The sequence below is a fragment of the Taeniopygia guttata genome, chromosome 10 (genome assembly GCF_048771995.1).
Source record: "Taeniopygia guttata chromosome 10, bTaeGut7.mat, whole genome shotgun sequence".
In the NCBI taxonomy this organism is placed as follows: Eukaryota; Metazoa; Chordata; class Aves; order Passeriformes; family Estrildidae; genus Taeniopygia; species Taeniopygia guttata.
Genome location: NC_133035.1, coordinates 14212276 through 14237493, shown reverse-complemented (window position 1 = coordinate 14237493; position 25218 = coordinate 14212276). Strand labels below are relative to the sequence as shown.

Sequence of the window (25218 nt, the reverse complement as noted above, 5' to 3'; positions counted from 1 at the left end):
AGCCGGCCCAGATCACTTAGTTACTAAAGTTGAATAGAAGCCTTTGCCAAACTGTCGGCTCCTGGGTATGGCTTTAAAAAAGCATGTTTTCCTGTGGCCCCTCTTGGCTCTGCAACCTGGATGCCTGACAAAAGCACCCCTTGGGCACCCCCAGCCTTTGCATGGCTGCAGTAAAACAACAGCTGCTGGCAATGGGAGATGCTGCTCTGATAGAACAGGTCACAGGAGATGGGACAGCACATTTACTGGTGACAAACCACGTGGAGAAAATGAAATCCCTTCTGATCAGCCTCCTGCGGGGAAAGGCTGGGTTGCAGAACTAACCAGGCACCCTGAGCTTCTCTGGTCCTGCACAGTGCACTCCAAACCCCCCTGTTTCCATTGGCCAGGGGGAAGCCTGGGCAGGCAATACAAATTGCCTTTGGCAGAGGAGCAAGCAAAGGGCCCTGCTGCTCCAGGGTACCTCCATGTATTAATTTGACTATCCTTAACCAGCTTTCCATAATTCCATATACTCACCATTTCCATGCTCTGAGCCATTATGGCACAGCCAAGACAATGAAATGGATGTTCTCTCCAGACCACAGGGATCAATCAATTTAGATGGTCCCAAGAAAGAGTGATGGGTTTCTGAGCATCCCAGCTTTGCCCAGCCTTTCCTTGGCACCCAAAGTTAGAGCAAAATATCTCTGTGGCTTTGTTGGATCTGGATGGATTGTCACTGGCACACTGACCTAAAAGGTGTCATACAGGATCCTTAGAATGGGATTATTGACAGGCACAGGAGAGTCTCTTTGGAAATAAGGTTTAAACATTGCATTATCTGCATTTCCCTTTTCCTGCCCTTGCTAGCTTCAGTCCTGGCACAGCCTTCATGGAGGGAAACTGGAGGTCTGGAAGGACACAGGTGCAAGCTGGGCTGGGGCTTGCAGACAGACCACTCATTCATGGAGAGTTTATTAAGAGAAGGAAAGGCAAAACCCTAATTAGTGCAGTGAGTGAATGAGATGCCTTGTGATCAGATACAAGGTGAATGGTAATGACTTACCTTTGCCATTGAAGGCACCTGGGGCTTGGTAATTTGCTACAGGAATGTTAAATATGATAAATGTCTTGATTTTTAGGGGGTTAAACCATGTAAAAATTAAGTAGAAAATAATATTTGACACTAAAAACTGATATGAGCACTCCCAGCTCTCTCAGGGATGGGCAGACAGTCCCTTCTGTCTCGCCTAAAGCTGCCTTCACACCTCTTGAATCTCCTCTAAACCAGGCTTTGCTCTCCTGCCTCTGTTTCAAGGATGCCCAAGGATTCCCAAGAGACGCCCAAGGGTTCCAAAGGGATGCCCAAGGGTTCCCAAGGGATGCCCAAGGGTTCCCAAGGGATGCCCAAGGGTTCCAAAGGGATGCCCAAGGGTTCCCAAGGGATGCCCAAGGGTTCCCAAGGGTGCCCAAGGGTTCCCAAGGGATGCCCAAGGGTTCCCAAGGGATGCCCAAGGATGCTGGTTCAGGATGAGCTCCCCCAGCCCCACTCTCCCTGCACTCTGGAGCTCCTCTGTATGTCAGTACAGAGGGCACTTGTTTCCAATCCCTTTATGGTCCATCCCTTGCACAGATGCCGCTCAGCTGACAATTCCCAATCCCTCCTGACCTCTCACCACAGCCTGGCGTCTCTCCCTCCGGCCTCTCCAGATGCTCTTTCTTTCCCCTCTCCTTTCACCAAAGGGCTGCTTCTCACCAGCCACATCTTCCCAGCGAGCCTAATTAGACAGGAGCCTAATTAGAGCCGAGCAGGAGCGGTGAGTCATTAGCAGAAGCCTGTGGGAAGGCCGGGAGCAGCCGTGATCCCGGCGGGGCGGCAGCGTGGGCAGAGGGGCCGGGAGGCAGCGGGAGCTCCGCTGGGTGCTGGATGCAGCCATGGGGAAGCAGCTCCTGTTTGTGTGTGCGTGTGTAATTCCTCCAGACGTGACCCAGAAATGGAGTGAAGGGTGTTTGCCCTCCTCCCTGCACCTGCCAGGGAGCCAAGCTGGCCCCAGCGCTGCTGGGCTGGCCTCAGGGCAAGAGGATGGCCTCCATCCCACCCAGACAAAGGTAGAAACCAAAAGGGCTTTTCCTGGTGGCCCTCAGGGTTTTTTCTCCTTGTTTGGTTTCTGCTCATCCCTTTTAACAGCCAGCTATCCCCCATGATGGAGTGGAGCCAGCACCCTGGGCACTGGGGGTAAGGAGCCTTGCTGTGGTGGAGGGGAAGAGCGATGGCAGCAGTAAAGGGCAGAATTAAAATGTTTGCTTGGGATAAACCCACAGGACTGAGGAGAGGTACGATGCCAGGAGTGAGAGACAGGTCTTTCTATCAGTCATTAAATCACATTCTGGCTGTAAGTGCTTCTTCACAAGCACAAGTTGTGCCATCCTAGCCTGGTCATGGACCGTGCTCCCCAGCTTCTGCTGGGAAAGGAGAGCTTCCCAGGAGACACAGAACTGAACACTCACAAATTATTTTATTCCTGAGCTTTGCAGTCCTCAGGGACTGTCAGAAAGAATGAAAAGACAGGTTGAGTAGCCAGGATCAGTCTTCTTGAACCCTTCCCCCAAATCCATTTGGCGGGGAACACACAGACACAGAGGGGCCCCTGTCTGTGAGCTGCAGCCCTCAGTGGTGCAGCGTGTGCTGGGGAGCGGGAAGTGAGATGTCCAGGCACTGACAGCATCAAAGACAGGCTTTTTCCACCTAATTGGATCTGTTATTCAGCTGAGAAACACTGAATGGATTGGGTGGGCTCTGAGCTCACAATTTCAGCGAGGAAGTCGGGACGTTGTGGCAAAGTAGGTCACAGTGCTGCAAAACAGGGTGATGGTTCTGCACAACAGCCCAGGATGTTAAATAAGGAGGTGGTGAAATGGAAAGAGAAGAGAGACTGTGAGGAAGAATAAATGAGCTCAGCCTTGGCTATTCATTCCCACTGGAAGTGCTGGTGCTGGCTCCCACCTTGGGGCCCCCAGCACTGCCTGTCCCTGGAGGGCACCAGGATCATGCTCTGCACTGGGGCAAGAGGGATTGGGCCCTGTTTAAATTCCCAGTTGGCTGTGGGGAGCTGCAGGCAAAGGTTTCTCCTGCTCTTGCAAGCTTAACTCAAACCTGCTTACAGAGCAGCATTTCCATGCATGGCATTTTGTGAGCCTGGACCACCTTCAGAGATTAAAACCTGTTTGGGTTACCTCAAGGGAAAGGGTGCATGGGGAAACAGGAAAACAATTTCACGTGGGATATATTGCAAAGAGAATGTGTAACGCTGGGGCACTGATTAATGTGCAGGAGAAGATGACAAGCCATGGACACGAGGAGTTAGTGTTCTGTATAGACATGGATGAATTTGAAAACATGTTGGATAGCTGGAAAAAAAGTGCTTCTTTTCTCCAGTTATGTGTTTAAATACCGGAGTCGGCCTCTGGATGGATGTGGGGCTCCCTCAGACACCAGAGCTATTAAATCACCAGCTACTCTGCTTTTAATTGACTCTCCTAACAAAGGGAGTGGGCTCAGATGATAATTCCCTGCAGGGCTTCATTGCAAAGCAGTATTATTTCAAGGGCAGCTGGGGTCAGGCTAGGAAAATGCATATTTAAAACCCAATAAGGCACTATGAGTTTCATTTAAAGAAGACACAGGAGCATCAGCTTTTTGCATCCAGGGACGTTCAGTATGCTCAGGCCCTTCTGGTTCCACCTCCAAGATCTCCCTGCCCTCTCCTCACTTTTTGGAGTGAGCAGCACCCTGTTACTGAGCTGGGGAACTCAGGTGGAGAGAGCTCATGGGCAGGCTCCAGCCAGCGCCACAGGTGGGTGGAAAGGAGCTCTATCCTGCCCAAATTCTGCTGTAGGATTGGGTCCTGCAAAACAAGGGAGGTGTGGGATGAGCCCCCCTGCTCCTCCAGGGATCTCCATGCCAGGCTCCTGGCACTCCCTGGGGAAGATGTCTGAGCTCCTGACACCCCACAGCGGGGGCTGGCTACAGAGGGTGGGCTTGTTTCCCCGGAGCCTGGGAACACACAACTCCAGCACCACCACCACATGAGACTTTCCTAAGTGCTCACTCCCAGACAAAGCTGAGCATGACCTGCTGAGATGGCAAAAGAGCTCTTTTTAAAAGGAAAACAAATCACATTTACATTTCTACCCCTGTACCTCCCATTTAAATGCCAGCCCGGCTCTGGCCGTAGCTTTTTTTCTGTTACATCCACTTCTATCTCCTGCTCCCCTCTTATTCTGTTTCTGCTAACCAAGAAACCTTTGTATTTCTCATTACTTCTAATTCCATAGCAACAGGTTGCTGCTGTCACAGCAGCTGCTGATTGCTTTTGAATTGTCTCTCAGGCAAGCTCCAGAATAAATACAAAAGAGCAGGACTCTGCATGGCTCATATCAAAGCAAGCCTGTTGCAAAGCCTCCCCAGCTGCTATTTAAAGTCCCAGAGTCGCATATAAAACCTGAATCAACAAAACTATAGGGCATTTCATTCACATCCCCCCCCCCCTCCTCTTTTCCCCCTCTCCTGCTCATCAAACAGTAATTTCTACCCTGAATTGGTTTCTCAAAGGGGTCTTTAATGAGCTTCTTCTATGGAGTCTTACACTCATATCTACCCAGCTCACATCAGCTAATGCTGCTGCCCACCCAGCTCCTGCAGGCAAGGGGACAGGTCCCTGTCTCCTTTGCAGCTCAGAAATTCACGCTCCAATTCCCTTTGAGACCCTGTATAACACCCATAGGAAGTTTTGCTTCCCAAGCCCAACAGCCCCTGCTACACAAGGTGGAGGCAAACAGAAATTTGCCTGGTGCGGATTTGCTGTTCCGAGCACTGCTCCCACAGTCCCAGCCCTGAGCACAGCTGGAGCTGCTGGTCTTAGGGAGGGAAAACCCTCCCAGAGTGGTCCCAGAGCAGAGCTGAATCTCCCTGCACCTCTGTGTGCTCCTCTGAGATGCACATGAAGAGGAGCGGGGAAAGGAGCTCCAGCTGGAAAGCGCATCTCTCCTGTCAAAGGCCCCTTTCTTGGGAGCTGCAGCAGCCAAGAGAAGGCAAATAAGGAAAACAGAAGCATGAATCCTTCTTGTCTTCCTTGGAAATTACTGGCGTTCCCTGCAGGAGAGCCCTGTGTCTGCACTGGGCCCCTCAACCTATTTGGCAGGTGTTTCTTGCACTGCAGACTTGCAAGTTCTCCTGAAACCATGGCATGGACGAGCTGAGTGAGAGCAGCTGTAGAACACAGAGCCACATGATGTCCTCAGGACATGAGGAGCCCTGGACTTAATTCCCAGATCTGCCATTAACCTTGGACAAGACACTTGACATTGTGCCTCAGTTTCCCAAGCACTGAAGCAATAATAATTACAGCTGGGCTGGTTGCTTTGGAGGCTGTTTGTGAACCACCCCACAGAGTGCCAACCCTGTTATTAGTCCTCGGCCCTGTTATTAGACCTAAATCCAACTTTTGAATGAAGACTCCTGTGAAAAACACACAAACAGTTTCCCAGATCATCATTTTTATTAAAGTTCACAAGCAGCTGAAGGGAAAAAAAAAAAAAAAAAAGACTAGAAGATGTAAATAAACGTCATCCAGCTGATGGCAGACTGGCTGTGCGGAACGTGTGTTCTTCCCGGCACCCGCTGCTCCGAAAAGACCTCTGCTGTTTGAAGCTGTGTCAAGGCTTTTCATGGCATTGCATCATTCAGCTGGCCAGGCTACAGCCCAGCCTCATCCAGGGGTGAGAGGCAAGCCTGGAGAATCTGGAGATCTGCTGTGCAGGGAAGCAGGATGGTGGGGCAGTGCAGGACCAGTCCTCAGCAGCGGCCAGTCCCAGAGAGGCCAGTCAGGAGCTGCATCCCTGCACTGACAGCCGAAATCCACGTGCCTTCCTGCCCAGCAAAATGAGGAATGGCTCGGGCTGACAGCTCTTGGATGCATAATCCCAAACACAGTTGGCAGCCAGCGTGCGTGGATAACCTGGGGCAGCCTCAGCCCAATGCTGGCAGGCAGCACACTCAGAAATGCTCACCTCTCTCCAAGGGGAAGTGAGGGTGTGGGGTGCAGCAGGAAGGAGGGGGATCCCTCCCCAGCCCACCCTGCAGTGCTGCCCTAATTCTCTTGCTCTCCCTCTGAGGCCTTGCTGGAGCCATGGTGCCCCTTCCCAAGGCACATGCGCTCCCCACTGCACCCCTTTTTCTGCTCCTTTGCTAATGAGAGCCTCACCCACGCGCAGGGAAGCTCAGCAGACCGGCTCTGAGCTTGCAGTGGGCTTTATCTGGGGAATATCTTGGCAGTGGTGCTGCTGCCTTGGCACACTAACAGAGCCCTGTGCTCTTCCCAGCAGCTGTGTGTGGGGAGCTACCCAGCCTCTGACCAAATCACAGCAGCGAGGAAAGGGAGGGGGGAAAAATTTAAAAGGCCCAAAATACAATCCAAAAGGCATCTGCCCTGTTTTGTCACAGTATGTGGTGCTGCTGGCAGCCATCCCAAGCTCCTGTGTTTTAATATTTCAATAGCCATTACCTCCATGAAATGGCCAGAGGATGGGGAGAGCCAGGTGCTCTCACCTTGTTCCCTTTAACAAACACTTCCAAATCACCCAAAGAGCAAACACTGCCAATGGCAAGTTCACTGCCTTAGAGAAAAACATATTAATATCTCTTAAGGTCCCCAACTGAGTAACAAAAAGGGCTACCCAGCCCAAAGGGCTACCACCTGCTGAGGGATGCAGTCTCCATCTCCCCAACCCTATTGTTCCATAGGAGCCCACAAGCCATCCCTGTGCCCAGCCTGGCAAGGCAGTGCCCTCGGCTCCATCCCTGCTCAGAGGCCAGTGACCAGTGGCGAGGCTGGGTAGCCCTTGGTGACCCCCTGGCATGATGCTGGCAGAGGGGACCAGCTGTGCTCCCACTCCTCCTGTCAGGAAGGGAGGTGGAAGTTGCCTGGGCGGGAGGACGGGAGGCTCTCGGTCACTGTGTTGGCTCCAGCCGCGAGAGAGGGGACATGGATGTGACTCTGGCATCTGGGGAAGGAAAGAGAAAGCTCATTAACCTTTGAGATGCTCAGCTCAGCCCACACAGGGCACTCATGGGTAACCCCCACCCCAATTCCCTGAGGTGGGTGGAAAGCAGCTGGTTTCTTTAGGAGCTGGGGTGTTCTTTGCTTGTGCAGGACAGGACAGGGGCTTTGCTGGGGAGGGCTCAGAGCCAGGTAGCAAACTTTGGTGGAGATGATAAGGGAATGAAAAATTGAGGGAAAAGTTTTCACTCTGTTTTTTTTTTAGGGCAGGGAGGAGGGCCCAGGAACAGAGAAAACAAAAAGACCCTTTTTCTCTTTTTCCACAGGTTCCTCCAAAAACATCTGTATCATTGACATTTCCAAGGGGTTGATTAATACAGTCTGGGGCCAAGTCAGACTGCACATGTTTCCATCTGCCCAGGGTTAGGAAAAGCCTGATTTTCATCGACTTTCCTCCCCAGCCAGCCACTCCCTTCCAACACTGCTTGATAAACTGGCTTCAGAGACAACCAGCCACATGGAAAGAGCAGCAGTGGCAGAAAAACTGCAATCCCTGTTTATCCTGCCTCCCTATTATACACATGCAAATGGGTTTCCCTAGGAGCCACAGGGAGAAACCAGCTGTGACTCGGCTCCAGGAATTCCAGCAGGTTGCAAGCAACCACCCACCCCAGCAGCATGCAGGTGAGCAGCAGCCTCTAGGAGCCAGGAGATATCCTGAGTTTTTTTCGGGCTGCTCTTTGCAGGTACACAGGTCTTGGCATGGGAAAGTGCCTTTCTGTGAGCAGGGCTCTGTGCATGATGCACGCTGCAAGGTGAAAGCACTGCTCCACACGGAAGGCAGCAGCTGTAGAAGTGTCTTTGCAAAAGGCTTGTTATCTAAGCTGTAATATAATAACCAGGAAAAGCCATGGAGCTGACCCAATTCCCAGTGTGAGTGTGGTATCAGAATACAGCTCAGGGCCTGGCACACAGCCTAAATCTTTGCAGGAGCTCTGGGGCCAAAGTTCAGATTTTGGGTGCCTTCAGAATTCAGGTGTTTTCAGAACAGCCTCAAAACCCTTCAACCTCAGTCACTCAGCACTCACCCAAAGGCAGGCACCAGCTGCTGGTGCCACCTGCAGCCCTCATGGGAGCTAAACACACCAAAGAGCTCCACTGGAAGCCACAAAATCTACTCTGAGCTTTTGGATGTGTCCCAGGAATCAGCAGTGCCTGAGCAGTGCCCAGGTACCAACCTCTGCTCCCTACAGTGAAGACTGTGAGGAGGGTCCTGCAGGACCTAAAAAGCACCTGATCAGGAACCTCTGGGCAGGGGAACTCCTGGCTCCTTGATGCTACAGGGTTTGGGTTGTCCTGTTTGTTTGGAGATGGAAATTCCAACATCTCTACCCTAGGAGAGCATCTGAGGCTCAGGAGGCAGCACAGAGGGATGCAGGGACTCCCATTTCCATTTCAGCTTCCCTGGCTGGACCACGAAACCTGAAGTGGCCATCCTACCCCCATCTGTGCCTCTGCTCTGTGAAAATGAGGGTGTCACACAGGACAGATAGTTTGAGGAAGCCACTTTAATGTGGAGACAGGCAGCTTGGAGAACCTGTTCCTGGTGCTGCCTGAAGTCACCTCTGGAGAGGGGTTGAGCTGTCCCCATCACCTGTCTCTGCACAGGACTGTGACAAACCACCCACCACCCTGCCCTGGGCTGGGCTGTACTTGTCCTTATCAACACAGAGTCTGTATTAGCCAAGTGCTCATTTGTCATGGTTTGCCTCCCCTATGGCTCCACTACTTTGGGTGGGAGGGGATGAGGCTTTCACGTTTCATACTGCTAATCACACTTGATGCCTGGAATTAACTGTGGGTAATAAGCACTAAATTAATGTCACACAGCCTTCCTGGCAGCAGTGCTGGGACCTCTGTTGAAACGTGTCCCCGCTCTGCCCGGGAAGGGCCAAGGCCATGCCCTCAAGGAAGCTTTTCCAGCTGATCAGTTTTACGCTTTATACAAAAAGCAGGCTGGGTGGTTTATGACCAACATTTGTCAAGGACAGACTATTTGGTTTTCAGGGACTAGTTTACGGGTGGGAGGTTGTTTTTTCCATGAGTACAAAGTACTGTGTCCTGCCATGTGACTGCCCAGGCCTTTTTCCACCAGCCCACCTTGCTCTGCTCTGAGGGGTGGCTGCTCCTGAGTTTTTCCAGGTGAGGGGAGGCAGTTCCATAGGAAAGTGGCCAGCCTGCCTTCTGGGCATCCCTACTTGAAGAATAAGGACCAAATCAGGTGTTTGAGCAGAGATCTTCCACGGTGGGAGCTGCAAACTAGAAAACCCCTCGGCCAGACCTGCAATAGGACAATGGGGTGAACTGGATCATAGCCATAGGATCCTACAGCCAATTACCCCAGTCCCCAAGCCCAGCTTTTGCACAGCCAGGACAACCAAGGTAGGCACATGGGATGTGGCTGCTGCAGTGTGGGCAGCATGTACATATCAGGGACATTCACTCACTAAATGAAATAAGATTAACTAAAAAAAAAATACCTCACTCTAGAAAAATCATGTGGACAGACATTCTTTCTGGCAAGAGCTTGCACGTATTTTAAATAGCTCTTTTAACCGAAGACTGAAGGCAGAGCCAAAAAAGCACATAAAACCCTCACACAGTGACTTTTCACCAATTTTATTTGCAGTTCCTAGTTTTCTGTGCTTGTGTCAGCCTCCCGATTACAGGGGGAGAGAAGTATCAATACAACCCCCAAAAAGCTATTTATTAGGTCTGAAAAACCCAAATACAGTAGGAAGGAAAAATCTAGGAGAGGAAAATAACATCACTGTGACTTTGAAGACTGTTTTTTATTCAGTGGCTGAGGAATCAACTCCCATCTCGAACTACTCCCTATTCCTACTCCCAGCCATGTGGCCGGTGTTGGGCTTTAATATTCAGATGCATCTGCTACCAGAGAAAATTAACTGTCAGCTCTAGGATGGCTCTTAAAGGGAGGCCCCATTGACCTGAGCTGAAAATGATGGAGTCCTCACAGTCTCCGCTGCAATATTTAATAGCCGAGTGACAGTTAATTAGATTACTGAGCCACTGTGACAGATGCTAGGCAACGCCTCAGGAGGAGAATTTGGAAAGGCCATTTTCTTACAGTGTTAGGAACAATTTAAGGTCTCATTTTAACCCTTTCCACTCTTGCCCTGCCCTCATGGTTGTCCAACCCATATTAAAACCAGGTGTTTCACAAAGGCCAGCCTAATGCCCTGGGTGATTTTTTTCCCACCTGAGAAAAGCAGGTGGTCATGTTGGGCTAATGCCTGGCTGAGGTGCTAGGAACTCCTCCTTGGTTCCCATCTGGCATCAAAAAAGATGATCACTGGGAGGTACCAGCAAATTCACCCACTGGGTAATTCCCAGGCACACCAACCACACCAAGTGGAAAGCAGGGAAGTGAGAGGGTGTTAGAGGGTTTGGGCAGCATTCCTTCTTCCCTGTATTAAGTGAAGTGGATTTTGATGAGTCTGTGGAAGAATTTCCCTTCCCGCAGTCCCCACTTTCCAAATAAAACTGTAAGTGAAGCTTGTCAATCCCACACCCACACGTGAGGGTTTCCCAGCTCCTTCAGCTGGCTGGATGTAGGCTGCAACCACCAAAGCAGGGCTGTGTGTGCTGCTGGCACCAAAAAACCTGCACACTGAGCTAGCAGATGTGTTACTGACTTCCTGGGAAGGTGATGCTATCTAAGTGTTGCCTGTATCACTGCCTGCTTTCACATGCAATGTGAGAAGTGTTTTTGGGCTTTGCCAGGCCAGCTGCATCTCAGCACAGATTGGTGAGGACATGCAAAAAGCCCTGTGGAGCCACACTGACAACCAGAACGGCAATCAAATGCCCCACTGGGCAGGAGAGAGGAGGAACCAGAAACCCTGTCCCAGGGGCACTGCAGGAGCTCCTTCCATCAGCAAGAGAAAAATGGAGCGCCAGAATGAGACACAACAGCATGGGTTTCCACCAACTTTCTTATTCTCACACAACCCAAAACACTGATAAACACATTCTTCTGGTTACAAAACCTCTTCCCTCCCACTCAGGTCTGACACAGAAGTCTCAGAAGTTCTGATTTAACAAGTAACTGTTTGATGATAAATAAACACCAAGACCATCAAATGCAACATGGCTTCTGTGCTTTTGCTTCTGCTACCCACTGAAATGTAAACAGAGAGCATAAAAAGAGAACCAGGATTTGCTGGCATTCCAAGGGCTGCTTGCCTACATATTCATCAGCTCTAAATACATCACCCAGAAAATCAGCAAAAATATCAAACTATGGAGACATTCCAAAGCACTTGTTGCCCTGGTATCGCCCAGGAGTCACATAAAAGTGTTTTTGGGAACCTTAACTCCTTCAACTGCATGGGAACAGGATGTATTCCATGGTGAGAGCAGGTGTGGACTCATCTGCCCATCCACTCCCCCACAGAAGGGTGAGACTGCTCCTTTGGAGCAGAGGGAGAAGAGCGTAATCTACGTAGATGTATCTCTTAAGATACTGGAAGGATCACCTGGAAATAAGATAACTCTTGGAACTATCTAAATTTACACTAGAGCACTGCAGAGCTGTTTATTCTTTCCTGGCTCTGCATCTCATTTTTAAATGTTCCCTTCCCATATAATTACTTCATGAGCACCTGTGGCTTCAGCATGGTGTGTGGAGATACAACTGAGGCAAGACAGAAATTTTTAATTTATGAGGAGGAGACCCTTACCTTCATTGACCTCCTGGAAACAAGCCCCCAGGCCCTGCCCCTCATCACGAGGGCAAGTGCTTCCAGGTGCTGACAAAAGCTGTGGGGATGAGCGAGTAAGGCACCGTGGTGATACAGTTCCATGTGTCTGACATAGGGTCATAGCAGTCCAGCGTTTTGCACCTCTGAGTGCCAAAGTACCCTCCTACCACATAGAGTTTATTCCCCGAGGCCAGGGCGTGGCAGGACATGCGCTTGGCCGTCATGTCCCCGATGCGTGTCCACTGGTCGGTCTCGCAGTCGAAGCGGTAGGCGGAGGCTGCCGTGAACTCCGTGTCTCCTCCCATGATGAAGATCTGGCTGCCCAGGACAGCAGCGGCCGTGTAGCGCCAGGGCTGCGGGCACTCGGCTTTGATCGTCCATCGGTTCTCAGCTGGATCATAGCACTGCACTTTGGACACCATGTCTCGATGGATGCTGGTCCCACCGAAGACAAAGAGCTTCAGCCTGGCGCTCACCACTGCAGCGTTGCTCACTCCGTCTCTCAGCGGAGCCACCATCATCCACTTGTTGGATATGGGGTCATACTTCTCTACTTGCTTCAAGGAAACAGAAGGAGACGCAGGGAAGACTCCAGCTACTGCAGTGTGTCCACCAACCACATACAGGCAGTTTTCCAATTCGGCTGAGCCATGCCCAAACCGAGCAATTAACATTGGGGCAGCTTTGGACCATTCCTCATGCACGGTGTCATAAACCCAAACATCTTTGGAGACCCCGTTCTCTGAGCCCCTGCCTCCAGTGATGTACACTTTGCAGCCGATGGCACAGGCACTGAACTCCTTCCGTGGACTCGGCAGGTCTGCTTTGGGAATAATTTCCTTTGCTTTGTGATCCACTTGGTAGATCTTATCACACATGAAGGTCTGTCCTCCCAGGATCAGCAAGGTGTGCCCAGCTTTGCGAGGCCTGGCACAGAGGCTGGTGACCACCCCATCATTCTGGAGGATCTTCTTCTTGCACTGAATAGCTTCATCCAGGACAAGCTTGTTCCTTTCATCCACCATGATCAAGTCCTCGCAAGCCAAGGCTTCCTTGAGGCATTCAGAAGGAAGCAAAGCCAGACGAACATTCCTCAAAAGTTCTGGGAGATAAGCCTTCCGCTCATCCAGATCGTATTTCACCCACTGCATGACAGCCTTAAAGACCTTTTCTTCATCCTCGATTTCCAGCTCATCACTGGAGATGAGGTCCAGCAAAGTGTCCTTGGAGAGGTTGTTGAAGTCCTCACTCTTGTGAACAGTCTCAAAGTTGACCAGGCACATCCTCCAGGAGAGCTCATAGAGCCGCCGGCACTGATGAGCATCGGAGAGCAGCATCATGCCCAGGCAGTTGGAAGGGTAGAGGTTCTTCTCCAGGAACTCAGCCGCTGCATCTCGGACATCATGGAACTGCAGCATGTCCCCGGCCTCCAGGAGGGACTCGGCATTCTCCTCGTTGATAATGATCCGAGAGGAGTACGCGAAGTCCAGCAGTAGCTCCAGCACCTCTGGGTGGAGGCTGTCATGGAAGTTCACCTCGTCATCCAGGCTCTCCCGGAGGCCGTTGCTGAACATGGCCTCGAAGTACCTGCTGGAGGCAGCCAGCACTGCCCGGTGGCACGGGAACGACCTGTTCCCTGCCCAGAGGGTGACATCGGTGAACATGCAGTGCTTCCGCAGGGTGTTCAGGTGGGACAAGACGCAGTCGGGGTGGGAGGCCTTGTGGAAAAGCAAGATGTTCATGGAGCCGGTGCTGGTGCGGGATTTACGGTTCTCGTGGACGCTGACGGACATGGTGGCAGAGCTCTTGCCTGCAGGGAGACAAACGGGGAAACCATTATTCCCTTGTCCTCCCTTATTCCCTTGTCTCCATAAGGCATGGAGAACACACACAGTTATCCAACCCTGGGACACTGCCAGTGGATCTCAAAGCACCAGGTGACATCCCGGTGGCTCCTGCTCCATGGCTGCTCCTGCACCCTGGCTTGCACAGCCCTTTCCTCCTGCGCCCTCGCATCCTCCAAAAAAGAAAGCAGAGCAGGGTGAAGGGGGAAATTCTGCTTTGGTTTCAACAAAGGAGCAACAGAGTGAGGCAAACACACACCAAACTTGGTGGAGATTGTTTCAACAGCCCCCAGAGGGTATTGGCAAACCGCAGAAGAGTTATTTTTCCTTAGAAAACAGCAGAGAGAGAGCAGACTATCCAGGATAAAGGGCATTGGTCTGTTCTTGGCTCAGCAGAAATTAAGTTTGGCTTCTGATTTTCATGTAGATTACTGCAGGTTTAGGAAAAGCAACTGCTATAGGTTTTATTTACAAAATATTTAATTACCAACAGAAGCCAAAAGTTTGAACCGATTTTACCAAACCCATTTGTTGCACTTTTTGGTAATAAAACTCACCAGACACCTCATGTGACTTAAACATTTTTCCAGACAGATTCTATTCAGAATAAGACAAAAGAAAAACATAAATTATGTTTTTTACCAGACAGGCAGAATCAAACACAAGGCTTTTATTAGCTACGATTTCACTTAAGTGCTACCTGATACCAATCCTTGCCTGCAGAAGAAAACCCCTTTGGATTAATCAAATTAATACTACCTAGATGATAAAATCCAAGTCATTTACTCCAAAATACTTTAGCCAGCTGTGTTTTGCTTCCCATGTAACTAAAGCAGACAGATACACATGCACAGCCCTCTCTTATAGGAGAAAGTAAATACAGAAGTTGTCCTGAGGTTTGAAAAATGAACCTGAAAAAATCAAAATGGAGTCAACTTTCACTCCAGTCACTGCATTGTTTAGACAAGACAGTTGGGGAAGGGTTTTTAGATGGGTTCTTTTTGTTAATGTTGCTTGGATGGTGTTTCTTTTAACTTGCTCTTCACAGGCTGGGATTTCTCAAGGGTCTTTCCAGCCTGCAAACACAAGGTCTGCAGATGATCCCAGTCCTCCCCAGCCAGCACTGGGGTCTTGGAGGAAACCACAAAATGCTGTGAGAATGGCCACCCTGCTCCCAGGCTGTCAGCAGGTCACAGCCTTGACCTGGCAGTGACCTGGAGCTCCTCAACCCTCCCACACTCCACGGGTGGATGACCTCAGGAGGAGGCAGATGGCCAGATAAGTTGCCTGACTCAAGCTCTGCTCATGAGCTTCCTGCCCTACTTCTCCAGTGCCTCCAAAAGAGTCTGAATTAGACAAACAGTTGTGGGCATGTTGCTCCTTCCCCACGCACTGTCAAGAGTTATTGAGGTTGGTCTTCTCAAGGCCTCACTCATTCCTCAGGGCTGTGTCACAGTCCAGGGAAAAGTCTCTGTGCTTCTCCATGCAGAAACAACAGCTTGCCCAAGCAGCCACAAGCCCTACTCAACCTCTGAGTTGGGGCAGGAACACTGATGTGGGTACTCGGGTGGGATATGTCCATGTCCATATCCATGGCCCAAACTCTGGCAGCCTCGGATGGAGGCTGACAAGCTCATTTCACTCGAGACTGGAAGCTGTGCACAACCAAGGCTCCAAAACAGGAAGGAAAATGCCATTATGGAACAGCACTTTGAAGTGCATCTGAAGGAAATGTTTCCAACATCTACACCCAGCACAGGAACAACACCAATTTAAGGGGTTATTTGGATTCCCATGTCAACGCTGAAGCGAGGAATACAAATGAAACATTTATGAGCCTGCTAAAAGCTATTGATTTAGGTTCCTATTCCTACAACCTCAGAAACCACCCTGCCACTGCTACAGCTTTCTTTTCTCACAGCTCAGGTCAACTATTCAGTGTTAACCTTTGATTTGCTTATGCACAAAAAAAGAAGCAATTTATATAGGACAGCTATGGAAACAAACACAGAGACTGCACAAAGGCAGCAATGATTTTTCTGACACTAAGATTAAAAGCACCTACTCAGAGTGGAAGGACCAGGTAATTTAGAAATTGAAATGTCTATATAAAAGCTGCAGCAAGGCCATTTTTTATATATACATACACAGAAGGACACATACATATATCACATGTGTGCACCCACACACACACATATTTCAAATTTCAGGCTTCCAGCATGAAATATCTATCCCAGGGAATTTGGAGGCAAATAATATTTCTATCTTATATGTACTGAAAAATATCCAGTGAGCAAATTGGCAGATTGCAGTCCAGTTCCCAGCACTGCTATGTCTATCATGTACACTACTGGCACCAACTGAGCCCCAACACAGCTGGAATTCTGAAAGTTAAAGAGGCTACAGTCAAAACCCCTTTACTTGGCCTCTCCTGGACTGGGGTTGTGACACTGGATGTCCCTGGTCACAAACAAGCAGGGCTAGACAGACCATTAAACTGAAACTAAAGCAGCCCCTGAACTCTGGGGTGCAGCCATCTCACCAGAAAGCCTTGCTTGTGGTTTTCAGCAACACCCAAACAGCTTTTTCTGAGAGCTTCTTGGATCCTGTCATAGCTGGGCACAAGCAGAAAAGTGGCAAACACTAATCTTTCCCCTCACAAACTCCTCTCACTGCATGCCTCAGCCTACCATGCCTCAGCCTACCAGAGACCTTGGCATCACCTCACCCATATCTGACAAACAGAAACTGCAGGCAGCAGCTACTTCATCTGGCAGGTTTCTTCCAAAATGTTGCAGTTGACAAACCTCAGAAGCCTGTAGGCAAAGTGTCTTCTACAATTTCATGATGTGCACAGGAATGCTTCAATTTAAGCCATGTTTAACTGCAGCCATGAGCAGGCTGGACCTGTGACACTTCTCTGAAGCAGATGCATGCAGAGCACAATTTGGCCCCTACCACACTCCTTGATCCCTCACCCAGCTACTGAGCTGAAGAGAAAAAGCAGAACCACTCTGAATGAGGAGTACTTTACACACAGCAACCTGTCAGTGGCCCTTGCCAAGCTCCCACCTGCTCTGTGAGAGCCCGGGGGTTATCAGAGCTCCCAGCTGCATCTTCCATCATGCAGGAAGCTGCTGTTGGAACAGCCATGTCAATGGGAACTGCAGAAGGCATGACCTGAACAAATTGGGGCTTGAATTTTTCCAAGCTGCATTCATTTTTTTTCCCTCGAAAGGCAGTTATTGAAAAAATAAGTATCTACTGTGTAACCTTTTAAAGGGACCTTACTGCACGCAGAGGCAGATAATAATCCTTCTTCCATATGGATGAGGGCAGAGGGGCATCAGCTTTTTGACAGCTATCCAATGCTGTCTGCTGGCTGAAGTATTCCCCTGGCTGTCTGCAGCCTTTGTACAGCCAGGATGGGAAAGACAGGTTTTTTTCCAGCAGAGCAAGATAAGGTTGCTTTGAAAATCCTTCCACTCATCCAGACACAGCAGACAGCAATCCTGAAAGAGGGAAGGAGTTGGCTCAAGAAAAAAAGACCCCTCAAATCTCAGCTCATGAAGAAAACGCCCCAGCAGTCTCTCTGGACAGGACAAAGCTTGCAAAGAGAACATGGGGAAAAACAAAAGCACAGAGCTGGCCAAACACCCCACATCAAGAATCACAGCTCTCCTGTCCGAGTGCCTTTTGCTTCCTACAAACCACACCCCAGCAGAAGATTTCCCTCCCAGGCTGATGGGTCACCCTTCCAGCGCCCTGCTGGCATGGTCCTTTAGGAGAACCTCAGGAGACACTCTACCACCTCTTGAAAAATCCAAGTGCCTCTTAGACAGATACTTTGAAGCTGTATCAGGCCCTGTCCCCAGTCTGAAAAGATCTGCATATGAGAGGATAGCTTAGAAAGGCTATTGATACATCAACTACAATTAGCCAGGCTTGGGGTTCCCCCTGCATCTCAAACCAACAGGCTCTCCACAAATCTCCAATTTCATTCACTACCTGCAGGGAATCACCAGCTGAGATCCTGCTTGCTTTCAAGAGGACAAGATTTGAGAGTGATTAATATGCTCCCCAGTGGGACTTCAGGGGATCAAGAATTGTTTCTGCTTAGAAAAGCAAAACTACAGGGTTTATAAATGTTCTTCCAAGATCATAAAGACTGGCTAAACACCACCAAAAATCCCAAGTCCCATGGTCTGAAGCTGGCACTTTGTTTTGCCCATGAGAGAAGCAAGTAGAACACGTTTCTTTTTGTGCCCCACTCAACCATGAACTATTTAAAGCTGTAAATAAGTAAATAAATAAGCAGTAAGGTTCCTTGCTGGCTCAGCTCAGAAGACCTGGATAAAGCTGCTCACACTGCAGCAGAGTTTCATTCCCAAGAAGCTGTATGGGCCCCTCTATGCATGGGCTGCACTACAACATACAAACACTCCTTCCAAATCAAAGCAGACCCACCTGGAATGGCCAGTGACAACAGGCATAAGATTCATGTTTATTTTCTCTCCATCTCACAGAATCAACCCTGACAGGTGAAACACTGTCTTGAATTCAGTCAAAGTTTAACTTCTCCCTGAAAGCGGTGGGATCAATTCTCTTTTAATTAGTAATGTGCCTGCTCTCTCATCCCAAATATCTGCACCTTTCCAATGCTCTCTCATGGACTCCACCACCTGGTGCTTAGGCCAGCAGCATTATTCCAGGCCAAAATTACTGCTATAGAACCAATTTCTCCCTTTTTACTGTAGGGAGTAGCAAAGTAGAAATATAAAAGTCACCCACTGTGTTGCCTTCACAGGGAAGAGCTCCTTGCAAAACTGCTTAGGAGAAAGAGCAGTGAGGCATCATGCTGTCACACAGAGAGCCAGATACAGCCGTGTTTCAGATGCAATTTCCCAGCACTGGAGACCATCAAAAGGTTTGAGAAAGGGGATCTGTTACATGCAGTCACTCACGTACTCAGAGGCAGCCTGAGCTTCAAAAGCAGAAAAAACCCAACAGAAAACAGGAAAGGATGGTGGGGAAGAGACATATAAAACAAGAAAGGGGAAGGAACAAATGTGAAGATGTTTTCAGATGATTTTCCTGTCCTTGCATAACACAGCGGAGCGTCAGGTACACAGCTTGGAGCTGCTTGAAATGCTCAACACTAATAATGCTCTTCTGTCAAGAGTGCTTGAGATGAAAGGAATTAAAATTGCACCTGGCATTTAGTGCAGCACCACACTCGTTGAATGTGGAGCCTGGGCTGCTGCCAGGTGGGCAGCACGGGACCTTCAGTGCATCATCTCCCAGGCATGCCCTCTGCTCTGTCCACACTGTGTGCCTGCATGCAGACTTTGCTCTCTTACAGGTCGAGTTCATCTCTAGCAATTCCAGTGAATTTAGTGGTTTGCCTGTGTCAGCCAAATTTGATCCTGTTCTCTTCAGGATGACTAACACAGCAAAGATGCAACCGGGATTTTGCAGGCTGGAATTCAGACAACGTAACTGCTGTGAATCAGAGGGTATCACTCTGGGTTTGCCCTTCCTGACAAACTCTTGATGTTTCACCAGACTTGCAAATAGGCAAACAAAGGAAAGGCAGCTGACTCCATCCCCCCAGTGCAGAATTTCTGATCCTGCCCCAACCTTTGAGAATGGGAGTCATCCTTATCATTTCTTCTCATTTTCTCACTTCCTAGTCTAGCCTGTACATCCTAGACAGAAAACAGAGAGACCATGTGAAAGGCTCCTTCTGTTAGCTCAGACAGAAACTGGGAGGTTTTCCAAGCCCAATTCTGGAGGCTCCAGGAATCAGATTGTCTGGAGAAGATCCGGGTACATATATCAACATTTTGAAACTCAGTTTGAGTTTCATACCCCACTCATATTCTCATATCCCATCCTCAATAGTACCCACCATTCCTCCCTTTAAACCCACGCCCCACTCTGAGCCTACAGCCACCACAAGAATCTACTAAATGCCACTTGATAGAAAATCAGAACATTATTGCCAAGCTGAACCAATTAGTGAGATTCTTGTTTCGTCTCACAAAAGCACTGCTAAAAGGGGCTGTAGTGCCTCAAATCTATGACATGCACTCATCTGAGTCAAAGGCAACCATGCCCCAACCACAATAAAAATACCTGTAGGAAATCCTCTTTGTATGCAATCCTTGCAGTTCTATTTGCAAATCAGGTATTGGACTTGCTACTCTGCAGGTGTGATACTCCAAAAAGCTTCTTGAGCTACCTGTGACACAATCAAATAAAGTTCATGTTCACCACTAAGCACACTGGCTTTGCTGTTCCTGGGAATACCACGCCCTCCTACAACCACTACCCAAATTGGGATAAATAATGCTTTTAGCCACAGTCCAGGCTCCAGACAATAGCTTTTCACTGCTCCGCCTTAACCCCAGCGGATCTTTTCAGAGCCCGTGATTCATTTCAGAGGCTGTGGTGGGGTTTTGTCCTTCCTGCTGCCCTCCAGCTCTGCTTGTGAATACGTCCCATTCTGCCAGATCAATCACAGGCGCCTTGCAAAATGAATGGGGGGGCTGCAGAGAAGACCAGCGAGTTCACAATCCCTTCTTCCAAATTATACCCAAAAAGGCTCCAGAATGGAAGCAGTCTAGTTGATTGCAGTACCTACCCCAGCCCCATCTGAGCAGGATAAAGTCCTTTTCAAGCGAGCCAAACTTGCTAATGCACTGCAAAGGCAAAAGGCCTTTGGTACTTCAAACACAGGAACCACATGCCACTTCCCAGGGAGAGTTTAGGAGATGAGATGTGGTATACATCAAATTAATGCCAGAATAACCACAGCAGCTGCTGACTCCGGAGATCTGATTCAGATCCTCCCACTCTCCCAGCTCTGAGGCTGGCAGAGCTGAGTGCTCCAGTGGCCTGGCTGACCAAAAGCTCTGTCACGGATGCTCACACCAAACAGGTCTGTCTGCCTGCCGGCTGGCAGGGCAGGATTTCAATTTTGGGCCTGGCCAGTTAAGCTGGGGTTTTGTTTTGCCTTCCCCACTCCCCTGCCAGGCAGGAGATCATGGTACAGCTGCCAGGTTTGGTTTGCTCATTTGCAATTCTGGCTGGAGTTCAGAGCCCTGGAGATGGGAGGCCCTCAGCCTCCTGAATGGATTAGCCCCTCATGCTGCTGGGCACGGGGGACAGCCTTTCCCAACTGGATTGTAAAGCACTGTCAGATATTGAAGGGTCTGGGGCTGCAAGACAGGGCATTGCTTATTGCCCTCTGGCTCTGGACAGAAGGAACAAAAAAAACTCTGATTTTTTAATTTCAGAACTCACACAGCATCAAAACACGCATTCAGTTTGCAAGTTCTGTACCACTGTGGTATCCCTGCAGCAGCCCAGGCTGCCCCAGGCATCCTGCACACATACTGCAAGCAGACCAGATTGCCACTGTGGTACAGTAATCCATTTGCCTCACCACAGTGTGACAGGCTATCATATAAAACTGGTAGTCTTTGCAGAGCCTAATGGTCAGCAAGTAGACAGTGGTTATGGGACATGCAGCATTCCCAGGCTCAAGCAATGGGGGAAAGACAGAGCTGCGTGTTCTGGCTGGAGTGATACTAATAGTCACTGCGGGGATATAAAGCTGATAAGCAAAGACAGAGCGATGTGATGGTGGTTAAAGGTCAGGCCAGGGGGCTTGGGGGGGCTTGTTACAGCTAAATGCTTCCTAGCCAGCATCCCTGCAGCCACTGTTTTCAGCAAAGCCAGCTACACTCACTGCAATTCAACTACAGCCCATGAAAGAGAGGGTAAATCCAGCCCTCAGGTCAAGTGCTGCCATGGCTCCAAACCTGCCCCTTCCACAGCCGCTGAGCACAGCGAGCCTGGCTGCCATGGCCTGTCCTGCCCCACCTACTCAGGGCCACGCCAAGGCACTGCCCCACACTCTTTTGTAATGCTGCCATTTCCAACTCTGCCTGTCCTCTTCCACCTCCACAGATGGCCACGTCCTGCCCTTCATGTTTCACTCATCCGCCTCCTAACATTGCTTAAAACTTCCCCTGACTGCTGAGAAAGGCCTGAACTCCTGCAGGCTTTGGGAACGGCTGGTCACTGTCACGGGGACAAAAATGCTTTCATAATCCACATGTGGCATATGTACACACAGATATGCACACACTCCTTATCTCAGTACCAGACCATGTCCAGCACTCCCTCCAGAGCCAGAAGAACTGTCTCATGGATCAGACTCATGCTCATTTTCATGCATTTGGAATACATGTTATGCAATATCTTGTCATCTGTCCCCAAGCTGTCGCCTTCACAAATTCATTTTGCCTTGTTCCTTCAGCCAAACCATTTTCAACTGGCCTTAACTCCTCTGCAAAAGCACATCTGAGACACCAACCTCCCTGCTTGAGTTACTTGAGCCTGTCCCAAACACAGCATGAGAGGATACCACACTCTACACACAAGCTGAGGCAGGAGGACTTCAGATAACCATCCTCAAATAGTTGAGAAAATGGCCAAGAAAGGAATGGGAAATTTAAGTTCTCAGTGCTGAAGCTGCTTACAGTCTCCCATGTCCAAATTATGGTGCAACTCTGCAGCAATTTGCACTCTGCTTCTAATTCTGACAATCTTGTGTCACCCCACACCTTCCTGTTGCAGAGCAGACTTCCACCTATGCCTCCTTCCCAAGTGCTTTACTTGAGCTTATCACAAAGATAAGCCAGAGCAGATGGCTGGGGTTAAAGACACAAAAGAGACAAAATATGTTTTCCGATAAGATTTGATCTGCAGCAGAAAACAGGACCAGGAAAACAGAGAGGCCCCAGAAAGGGTCTCATAGCATTAAGGAGTCAGACTCTTCGAGAGATGGACAGAGAGCAGAACACACAGGAGAGCTCAGGAGCAGAGACAAGAAAGTAGAGGAGAGCTCAGGACTCTGGATGGAGACTGTCAGCAGAGCAGCCGAGCCAACAGCAGCAGCTGGCCACACTGGAACACATCTTGGGTTGCTCCTAAGGTAACTTCAATAAAAACAAGTGTCACAAGCTGCAGGAAGGAAGAAGGAAAAACAAGGGAAATTGTCTGTCAAAGTATAAAGGTTACAGAGTTGTTTGTTTTTTTCTTGTGGCTCTTGATCTGTCCTGGAGAAAAATTGGTATGTTTGGAGGAAGGCTATAAAACGCCACAGCACCCTGGCTGAGGAAATCACTCCAGCAGATCACAAGAGAGCACAGGCAGAGATTGCCAGGAAAGGAAAACAGAGCAGTCATGACACTTGGACTCTCCACTGGAATAGTATGAAACATTCAGCTGTCTGCTTATGCAAAGCTGAGGGCAGATTTTCCAAGCACGGGTCTGGCTGGTCTAAGCCCCTTACCCCAACAATCACAAGCGGAGAGATAAAGAAAATAAAGACAAAAAAAATTTAGAAAACCCAACTGCCAAACAGGCTCTTAACTTTTTTAAATACAAAGGGGCCTGTGAGGACAGGAGAAGGAGGAAGAACTATTTTTCTCCTCTGTCAGCTCAGCTCAGTCACTCACACAAACCTGCTCATTTCTCTAGACAGACTTGTTCAAACTGATTTAATACTGATTTCATCACAGGCCATGGAAGTTCTGTCCCTTGGAGCGCAGTTTTGGGAGATATATATAGGGACGAAAGAGAAGAGGGAAAAAAAAAAAACAAAAAAACAAAGCAAAAAGCAATGCCACCCGGATTTCACATTCATGAGATTAACAGCTGGAGTTTAATTTTTTTTTTTGCTTTAGAAGTGAAAAGACCTTCCCCTCCCTCTTCCTGCCTATGGAACACGATGCTCCGAAGCCCCAGCGAGCCGCGGGCCGGTACCGGGGGCAGCACGCGTGGTCCCTCCAGCCGGGGGCCGGCAGATCCGCGCCCCGCGGCTCCGAGCCCTGCTAGCCCCGCGCTCGGAGGGGCTCCGGCAGCGACGTGCGAACCCGGGTCTGGGGGGAAACACTCACCGCCGCTTGGCCGAGCTGCAATCTGCGTGAGCCGCGGAGCCCCGAGCGCGGGGTGGCGGGGATGAGGGACGCGGGGATAAGGGACGCAGGGATCGGGCAGGGCTGGAGCGCGGAGCGGGCCCGGCGCGGCCCCGCGCACAATGTACCCGCCGGGCGGGCCCGGCCGCGCGTGGGACCGCGGGGGCGAGGCCGCCCGCCGCCGCCGCCACCAATCAGCGAGCGCTACTCCCGTGACGTATCGCTACGCCACGCCCCCTGCGGGGGAACCGACCAATAGGAGGGCGGGAGGGCGGTTTGTGGGCGAGGGGGCGGTTTGTCCCCGGGCTCAGGGCCGCCCTCCGCCGCGCCGGGCGCTGCGGGGCTCCCCGGGGGAGCGGCCCGCGCTGCGCTGCGGCCCCCTCAGGAGCCAACCCTGGCACCAACCCGTCCCCCTCTGCCCCGGCTTTTTCCCCCGCGGGGTCCGGCCTGGCCCCCGCATGTCCCGCAGGATGGGCACCTCGCGGCGTGATGTCCCCTGCGTGTCGCTCACTCAGCACCGCACACCCGCGTGTGTGGCGGCACAGGGGGTGTCAGCAAAAGGCGGCTGAAATTCCGGCAGATGTGTGAAATGGCCGCGCTCGGCAGAATTTGGGTGCGTGGGGGATGTGAAGGTCAGCAGGCCCACCCGCGGGGCTCGCTGCCTACAAGGAGCTGGCATCGCACGGAGACCGGCCCGGGCTGCGTGGGGAACACCCGCGGGTCGCTGCCGGCATCTGCAAGGAGCGGAGGGGACGGGACAGCTTCAACAACAGTGTGGGCTAAAGCTGGAAAAAAACCCCGCTCCTTTAGAAACAATACCTTTTTTCAAAGGAATAACATTTTCGCATAACACGAGCAGCTGGAAGCAGCCATGCTTCTGATCCCACCCGTGTTTTCCAACCCCAGGCACAGCAGGTAACTGCAGACCTGCCCTGTGGAATAATTTCATTGTGCCTTCCCTGGGGTTTGTGGAACGCTTCATCTACCAGAAAAAAAAAAAAAAAAAAAAAAAAAGAAGCTGGAAGCTTTCTTTGGTTTCACAAATTTTAAATACACAGAGGAGGCTGGGAAGAACTGTTCACTATTGTCTCCCACGACCCTATTTCTCCAGGGCTCTACTCCCTATACACAGTCACAAATGTTCAGTAATAAGAGACAAGTGAAAACTAACAGCTCTGTTAAATGTATCTCCCCAGATAATGGCTGGATGGGAATATCCAAAGTGTGCTGAAACTCCCATACGCTCAGGGATGCACTGTTTGAGGACTGTTTCTTCAACCCAGTAAAGGAAATTTCCCCAGTTTGCCCACTGAAGCTGCTACCACTGCTTCTCCCAGTGACAAACTGTGGTGACTCCATTAAAGTGCTGCCTGCTGACAATTTTATACAGTGTGGCCATGGAAGGAGGTTGGAAGGTTGCTGCTATGGGGATATATTGAAGCAGAAGTTCCCATAAGTACAAAATACAGTCCTTTCTTCACAGCTTGAGACAGAAGGTCAGCTACAGCTGGCACAGGCCGTGCATGGTAAATAACAAAGTACACTGAAGATGTTG

At 50.1% G+C, this 25218-nt stretch overlaps 1 protein-coding gene across 2 annotated transcripts; it reads right to left on the bottom strand.

Annotated features, from left to right (window-relative positions):
- Positions 1–5521: 5521 nt before the first annotated feature.
- Positions 5522–23845, bottom strand: KLHL25 (kelch like family member 25). Of its 2 annotated transcripts, XM_072933830.1 has the most exons (4): positions 23646–23845; positions 19810–19915; positions 11807–13637; positions 5522–7044 (listed from the first exon to the last, which is right to left on the bottom strand). In XM_072933830.1, exon 3 carries the CDS (start codon positions 13618–13620, stop codon positions 11851–11853), a length of 1770 nt encoding a protein of 589 aa, XP_072789931.1. In that variant the 5' UTR covers positions 13621–13637; positions 19810–19915; positions 23646–23845; the 3' UTR covers positions 5522–7044; positions 11807–11850. The 2 variants fall into 2 exon arrangements, with proteins under 2 accessions (XP_072789931.1, XP_030137258.1); XM_030281398.4 differs by lacking the exon at positions 19810–19915 and having other exon boundaries at positions 23646–23844.
- Between the last annotated feature and the right edge of the window lie 1373 nt (positions 23846–25218).

Excerpts from the sequence above, each read along its gene's own strand:
- KLHL25 (XM_072933830.1), bottom strand. The coding sequence starts at position 13,620 with ATGTCCGTCAGCGTCCACGAGAACCGTAAATCCCGCACCAGCACCGGC.